This window comes from Podarcis liolepis (genome assembly GCF_965112155.1).
Source record: "Podarcis liolepis genome assembly, chromosome: 4".
Lineage (NCBI taxonomy): Eukaryota > Metazoa > Chordata > Lepidosauria > Squamata > Lacertidae > Podarcis > Podarcis liolepis.
The window spans coordinates 97,769,367-97,777,602 of NC_139558.1; the positions used below are offsets into that span (position 1 = coordinate 97,769,367).

Genomic DNA, 8,236 nt, shown 5'->3' on the forward strand with positions numbered 1-8,236 from the left:
TCTCCAGGCTTCAGCGAAAGCAACACGTAGCCTCCGGAGCACGGAGGGAGCGCTCCCTCTGTGCTTAGGAGACTTCGCGTTGCTATCGCTGAAGCCAAGGAGCCTGCATTCGCTCCATAGGACGCACTCACATTTCCCCTTAGTTTTTGGAGGGGAAAAAGTGCATCCTATAGGGTGAAAAATACGGTACATGTCAGTAAGTCAGGAGCACAAGGATTAGAGGGGACTACCCCCAGCTACAGAAGGAATGGTTGACTGTTAAGACAAAGGAATTTTATGACAGCTCCCCACAGTCAGATGGTGATCTTCTTGCTTGTCTTGCCGTTCCTTGACCCAAAGCGCTCCATTGCTTCCACAATATTCATTCCATCTTTGACTTTGCCAAAGACCACATGTTTACCATCCAGCCGGTCAGTTTTGGCAGTGCAGATGAATAATTGAGACCCATTTGTATTGGGACCAGCATTTGCCATAGACAAGATGCCAGCACCTGTGTGCTTGAGGACGAAGTTCTCATCAGCAAACTTCTCACCGTAAATCAATTTACCACCTGTTCCATTATGATGAGTAAAGTCACCACCCTGGCGCATGAACCCAGGAATGATTCTGTGGAAGCAGGGCCCCTTGTAACCAAAACCTTTCCCCCTTAAGGCACGGAAATTCTCTGCTGTCTTTGGAAACTTGTCTGCAAATAGCTCGAAGGTGACACGCCCCATGGGCTCGCCGGCGGCGGCAACATAAAAAAACACAACTGGGTTGGTCATGATGAGTCGAATAAAGAAAGGGGGTAGCTTTAAACAGCGGCGTAGCATGGGTTGTCAGCACCCGGGGCAAGGCAAGTAATTTGCGCCCCCTAACCCCTAACCTGCCGCCCCTGCCAGCTTCTTCTTGCTGCTGCCTGGTCTGGTCTGGTGTGGTTCTCTCCCGCGCTCAACGCTGCGCTGGGCGGCCGCTGCACTGTCCCTCCCCCAGATAGTCCCTCGCTCTCTCTCCGCACCGCACGCCTGGCACCCACCCCCTCCACAGTGGGCGGCGACCCAGCGGCTCGGATCGGATTCGCACAGCCAGCACTGCAGTGAGAGAGAGTGAGTGAGCCAGGGAGGGGCAGAGAGCTGCGAGTGCGAGCGCCCCCCCCCCGATGTTGCGCCCGGTGCGGCCGGGCCCCCCTGCACCCCCCACGCTATGCCACTGGCTTTAAAAAAAAAGAAAGAAAACCACCAGCGGCGGTAACAGGCAGCACTAGCGTCAGCCCCTCTCCACACAGTAAGGAGTGCGGCACATGTCAGGAAAACAGCATATTTGTTTCCTAAGCCCAGTTAGGAATTTGAACCCATTGGTGCTGAGATACAATACATCGGAAGCCGTCTTATTGGCCGTCGGACCATTGGGTCCTTCTAGCTCAGAATCATCCATGCTGAATGACAGCTGCCCTCCAGGGACTCAGGCAGGGGACCTTGTGTGCAGAAGGTCCCTGATTCAATCTCTCACATCTCCAGGTAGGGCTGCGAGAGGATCTTGCAAAAGAGAACCTGCTTGCATCACTGATATCCCCCTATAACAAGGATGAGAAGCCTTTGGTCCTCCAGGTATTGCTGGACTCCAGTTCCCATCATCCCTCAGCGATGGTCCTGTTGGCTGTCATTGATGAGTGTTGGAGTTCAGGACCATATGGAAGGAGACAGGGTCCCCATTTCCGGCCTAGAATGGGCTCAGTGTGTCCTGGGACACATATTACCCAGGGCGATGCTAAGCTCCAACTCGACTTCTTCCTCTTCTTCTTTGGTGACCCCTCGTAGCTGAGTGAGATTGTCTTCCATGAACACGGTCTTAACAGTGAGTCCGTAAGTGGCTGTGGAGGCCAATTCTGGATCCACACGTCCTTCCACAGTGGGGACATTGGTTTCCGGGCAGAAGTTGCTCACGATGTGGATTTGCCAAGCATGGCTTCCTCTTAGCACGTTTCTCCCTTTCGTCTTGAGTTCAAGCGTCTTCAAAGCCCATGACACCTTTGGTAAAGGCCGTTCTCCAACTGGAGCACTCGCAGGCCAGTGTTTCCCAGTTGTCGGTGTTTATGCTACAGTTTTAAAGATTTGCCTTGAGACAGTCTTTAAACCTCTTTTGTTGACCACCAGCATTACGCTTTCCATTTTTAAGTTCGGAATAGAGTAGTTGCTTTGAAAGACGACAATCAGGCATCCGCACAATATGACCAGTCCAACAAAGTTGATGTTGAAGAATCAATGCTTTGACACTGGTGATATTTGTTTTTTCCAGTACACTGGCATTAGTTCACCTGTCTTCCCAAGCGATGTGTAAAAATTTTGGGAGGCACCATTGATGGAATCTTTCAAGGAGTTGGAGATGGCATTTGTAAGCAGTCCATGTTTCACAAGCATACAGTAAGCTTGGTAGTACAATAGCTTTGTAAACAAGCATTTTGGTTTCCCTGTGAATGTCCTTAAACACTCTGGTCCTCAAACCAAGTATGAGCAGCAGCCCATCTCCCAGAATCCTCTGCAAGGCATACTTCTTCCATGGCAGATGCACCCATGTTTAAATGGTTCCCTGGCTAAATGTAGGACATTTGAAAGTCCATGGCTTAAGAGGTTTCTAGCTGGATGAAAGGTGCATACCACTGAGGAAAGACCAGCCCATCTTATATTTCAGACCACATGTGCTTTTTGTTCAGGAGAACATATTTCTCTGGTTTTTAATATGGCACCAAAAGCAACCACAGCAACTGCTCTTAAAATACACGGGCTTGCGGGTTTCTTTGCAATTTAATCCCAAACACATCAGAGAAAAGGCCTTTGAACCTCAACGTAAAATTTCTCCTCCTGTTACCAAAATCTCTCTGTCCAGCCTCCTTCTTCCCGCTCGGTCCATAAGGATGCCCTCAGCTGTCAGAAACAGATCCCAAGATGACCAATGCTTGCTTTATTTATTATTTGTTTATTATTTTATTTATTTATTTATTAACTTTGCATACCACAGGGCAGTTCACAACTATGTGAACTTGTTGGAAGTGCAACAGCAGAGATCCGGGAACGTAGGAATGGGAGAGAAATTTGACTTTGTTTGCATTTCCATGTGAACCGATCTAATTCAGCCTTCCCCGCAAAACGACAGACGAAATTCAACATTCCTTCAAAATTTGCACTTCCCCCAATTTTGGGGTGCTGCCTTCCAACAGGAAAATGTGTACAAAAATTTCTTGTATTGGGGTGTGGCTGGGTATACATAGGAATGCATACTTTTGTATTAAAAACACATATCAAAATCAATTATATATTTTGGAAAGTTGCTTGCTCACTATGAAATTGGATGCCTCTGAAGATATCCACTTTTCCACAATGGTTCCTGCAATCAAGAAGCAGGTTTTCATCTATGTTTGGCTACAACTGGATGCTACTTTGAATCTTTTTATTGTTTTAATTTTATTATATGCTCATCACTGTTTACCTTTTATCTTTTCTATGTTTTTCGCTTTTAACATTTTATCTGCCTTTTTGTTTTGTTTTTTGTGCAAGCCACCCTGAGTTCCAGCCTAGGAAAAAGGTGGGATATAAACAAATATTATTATAATAATGTTAATAATAGTAGTAGTGGTAACATTATGGGATGTACTTTTCAAAACTGATTCCACACACAACCTTAGAATTCCCAAGCGATGCCAGATACAAGGCTGGTAGCACATTTTACGAGGGGGAAACTATTTTGCAAAATGTATACCGTTTTGCGGGATGTATGGAAGTGAGAGCTGGACCATAAAGAAGGCTGATTGCCGAAGAATGGATGCTTTTGAATTCTGGTGCTGGAGGAGACTCTTGAGAGTCCCATGGACTGCAAGAAGATCAAACCTCTCCGTTCTTAAGGAAATCAGCCCTGAGTGCTCACTGGAAGGACAGATCCTGAAGCTGAGGCTCCAACACTTTGGCCACCTCATGAGAAGAGAAGACTCCCTGGAAAAGACCCTGATGTTGGGAAAGATGGAGGGCACAAGGAGAAGGGGATGACAGAGGACGAGATGGTTGGACAGTGTTCTCGAAGCTTCCAGCATGAGTTGGACCAAACTGCAGGAGGCAGTGGAAGACAGGAGTGCCTGGCGTGCTCTGGTCCAGGGGGTCACGAAGAGTCGGACACGACTAAACGACTAAACAACAAACAGCAATACATTAGGAGAAAATCACACTTCATATATGGGTGAATTTTTATGAGGACTTTTTAAATAGAAAAATTAACAAACCAGTGTGGAAAACTGAGCTTAAGGCAGGGGGAAAAGAGAGAAACTAAGAAAAGTCAGCATTGACAAATTCATTTATCCCTGTGGCATAGAATGTGAGTCAGCGAGGGTCCTTTGCAAAGCAGAATTCAACCCATGCAGGTCTTTGCCTGCACTTGGAAGGAAGGAAGGCTCCACCTGGTTCAAGATCCTGTACTTCCTTGGAACATCGCACACACAGAAATACACGTACACACTTTGTTCAGATGTTGCACCCCCCCCCAAAAAAAGGGAATCCACTCCACAATATGAAAAGCAATATAAGTTTAGAGCCTTGAAGCTCTTCTTGGTCACACCATGTCCTTTCCCAAGAATCTCGCAGAAGCAGATTCCAGCTTCCTGTATCAACAGATTGCATCCCAAGCCAAATATACGCAGTGCAAAAGGAAAGAGCAGAGAGGCGGGTATAGAGAGCTGAGCTCCCACACACTATTTTGACCAGCGAAATAAATTACCACCAAGTCAAAATATTACGTTCCTTTGCAATGGAATGTGCTGAACACATCAACTGAGAAGGAGGGGGCAGCCTCAGTGGCAAAATCAGGATGCCCATTAGCAGTTCTTTGTAAAAAGTTGTTGTTGCTGCTATTATTATTATTATTATTATTATTATTATTATTATTATTATTATTATTATTATTATTACGATCCCAGGGAAACAAGCAACGGCTGCACAGAAAATAGAAATAATCAGCACCATCTGCATATAATCATCGTAATCATACATACATACACCTCAATCACTGAATTTTTACACATCCCTTGGGAAGACAGGCGAACTAATGCCAGTGTACTGGAAGAAGCAAAGATCACCGGTGTCGAAGCAATGATTCTTCAATATCAACTTCGTTGGACTGGTCATGTTGTGCGGATGCCTGATTGTCGTCTTCCAAAGCAACTACTCTATTCCGAACTTAAAAATGGAAAGTGTAATGCTGGTGGTCAACAATAGAGGTTTAAAGACTGTCTCAAGGCAAATTTTAAAAATAATGTAGTATAAACACTGACAATTGGGAAACATTTGCCTGTGAGTGCTCCAGTTGGAGAACAGCCTTTACCAAAGGTGTTGAAGACACTCAAACTCAGGACGCAAGGGAGAAATGTGCAAAGAGGAAGGCACGCTTAGCAAATCCACACCGTGATCAACTCCCGCCTGGAAACCTATGTCCCTACTGTGGAAGGACGTGTGGATCCAGAATTGGCCTACACAGTCACTTGCGGACTCACTGTTAAGACTGTGTTCATGGAAGGCAATCTCACTCGGCTACAAGGGATGGCAGAAGAAGAAGAAGAAGAAGAAGAAGAAGAAGAAGAAGAAGAAGAAGAAGAAGAAGAAGAAGAAGAAGACATACACAATACTATTAAATAAAAATTAAACCCATTAAAATCTGAAAAACATAAAAATCAAAAAAAGCATTTCAGCGGTCCAGACAAATATATGCGCGAGAAGGATCTCTTCTTCAAGAAGATCTCTGTTTCAGAATTTTGCTCTCCAACACATGGACTGGGGTGGGGAGAAGGTGGTGTGCCAAGAGATCAGGGCTCATGCCATTTTGACCAAGTATGAAATGCCCAGATTGGGCTCCTGCCTTGCCCGTATGTGGTGTAGATAGACTTGGCTTCTTAGCTGCTCCATCCATCATCATCTCAAGACATTTACTGCCCTCCCGATCACTCTGACTCCCTTCTTGCAGACAGCTGCATGTTGTCCATTAGTTCCAATGTTCTTAATCCCTTTGTTTTGGCTGAAAAATGTCCTGGGTATTTTATTTCCGTCACGGCAAATTTACTCTTCTTTTATCCAATTTCATGTCCCCACCACCAACATAGACACCTGTCTAGAGCTCACCTCAACCTCTCTTTGTCTGGTCTTTCCCACGTGTTACCAGTGAGACCCTCGAATCAGCATCTCTGGAGCTGAAGAGATCTTGAATTGCACTCTGCAAAACTGGTTTACCTGCCAAACAGTATCTCAACTCAGAGGCATAACAAGGTCAGGTGGTACCAGATGCTAAACATTTTTTGTCAAACCCCCCCCCCCCCCCACATTACAAGTTGTTGATTTACCTTTTTTTAGGTAGGCGTGATGGCCTGGGGCTCGGACTCGGAACCAGAGGAGTCTCAGTCTGCACTATAGATCTAAGGCAGACACTTCCTAACCTGAAGAACTTCCTAGAGCAATGGCCTCATGGTCAGATGAGTTCTGTCCACTGCAGTAATGGGAAGATGGGGTAAATTATGAAAAAATTGTAGAACATACTAGATACCTAGGAAGTTGCACTTAGAGTTCTTTCTCGTGACTTTTTGGTTTGCAGCGTGTCCCACCACAAACCTTTTGTCACTTGATGGTGACTTGGGGACCGGGAGCCTCAAACACATCTGGGTTGGATGTGGTTTATAAAAATAGGAGCTGATCTCTTGCAGGAGAATTAGAATATTGTGCTAAAGAATCTCTTAATTCATCTGCAACTGAATATGAAGCTACATATTCAGGCTGTGTTGTTGTTTAGTCATTTAGTCATGTCTGACTCTTCGTGACCCCCTGGACCAGAGCACGCCAGGCACTCCTGTCTTCCACTGCCTCCCGCAGTTTGGTCAAACTCATGCTGGTAGCTTCGAGAACACTGTCCCACCATCTCGTCCTCTGTCGTCCCCTTCTCCTTGTGCCCTCCATCTTTCCCAACATCAGGGTCTTTTCCAGGGAGTCTTCTCTTCTCATGAGGTGGCCAAAGTATTGGAGCCTCAGCTTCAGGATCTATCCTTCCGGTGAGCACTCAGGGCTGATTTCCTTCAGAATGGATAGGTTTGATCTTCTTGCAGTCCATGGGACTCTCAAGAGTCTCCTCCAGCACCAGAATTCAAAGGCATCAATTCTTCGGTGATCAGCCTTCTTTATGGTCCAGCTCTCACTTCCATACATCACTACTGGGGAAACCATAGCTTTAACTATATGGACCTTTGTCGGCAAGGTGATGTCTCTGCTTTTTAAGATGCTGTCTAGGTTTGTCATTGCTTTTCTCTCAAGAAGCAAGCGTCTTTTAATTCCGTGACTGCTGTCACCATCTGCAGTGATCATGGAGCCCAAGGAAGTAAAACCTCTCACTGCCTACATTTCTTCCCCTTCTATTTGCCGGGAGGTGATGGGACCAGTGGCCATGATCTTAGGTTTTTTGATGTTGAGCTTCAGATCTTATTTTGCGCTCTCCTCTTTCACCTTCATTAAAAGGTTCTTTATAGAGATTTAGAGAGAGAGAAACCAGAGTGTGGCACACAGTCTGAGCTCCCAGTTTCACTAGACCCTTTTTGTGGGGAGGGGGTTATGCGGGGGGGGGGGGCTGAGAGCCGCCTATAGAAAACAAAGGAGAAATCCTAATTGACATTGGTAGGCTGTTCATTAGCAGGCAGGGCACAGAGCAGAAAGAATGGAAGAAACCTTCTTCGTGCCAGCATTGATGTTTGCAGTTTTTCGGGTTTGGCAGTGGGAGAACCATCTGACTTTGATTTCGTTGTGTTGGTGTTTGGGTACGTGAAAAGGCCAGGCAGTGGAAAGAAAGACCGCCAGCTTTTCATTTCACGTAGAATGTGAAATGCCTCTGGATATTTCCAGTGGAAATATATCCCCATGGGCTCCCACGTCCCGAGTGCAAATTACCTAACTTGTTTGCATTTCTCTGCTCAAAGATGCAATAGATACAGAAGCATTAAACCCACACAGGCAATACAACTGTGCAAAGGAACTTATCTTGGTTTAGTGCATGGGTAGGCAAACTAAGGCCTGGGGGCCGGATCCAGCCCAATCGCCTTCTCAATCCGGCCTGCGGACGGTGCGGGAATCAGCATGTCTTTACATGAGTAGAATGTGTCCTTTTATTTAAAATAGAAATAGAAATACTGTACCACTTGTTTACAGTGAGATTAAATGAGCCTCCCCCAATCTCTCAGTCCTTGTTACAC

The 8,236-nt window shown here is 45.8% G+C and overlaps 1 protein-coding gene across 1 annotated transcript; it reads right to left on the reverse strand.

Annotated features, from left to right (window-relative positions):
- Positions 1–200: 200 nt before the first annotated feature.
- Positions 201–764, reverse strand: LOC310704854 (peptidyl-prolyl cis-trans isomerase A-like; the record flags this gene model as incomplete). Its single annotated transcript, XM_083498820.1, has 1 exon — positions 201–764. One exon carries the CDS (start codon positions 762–764, stop codon positions 294–296), a length of 471 nt encoding a protein of 156 aa, XP_083354946.1. The 3' UTR covers positions 201–293.
- Between the last annotated feature and the right edge of the window lie 7,472 nt (positions 765–8,236).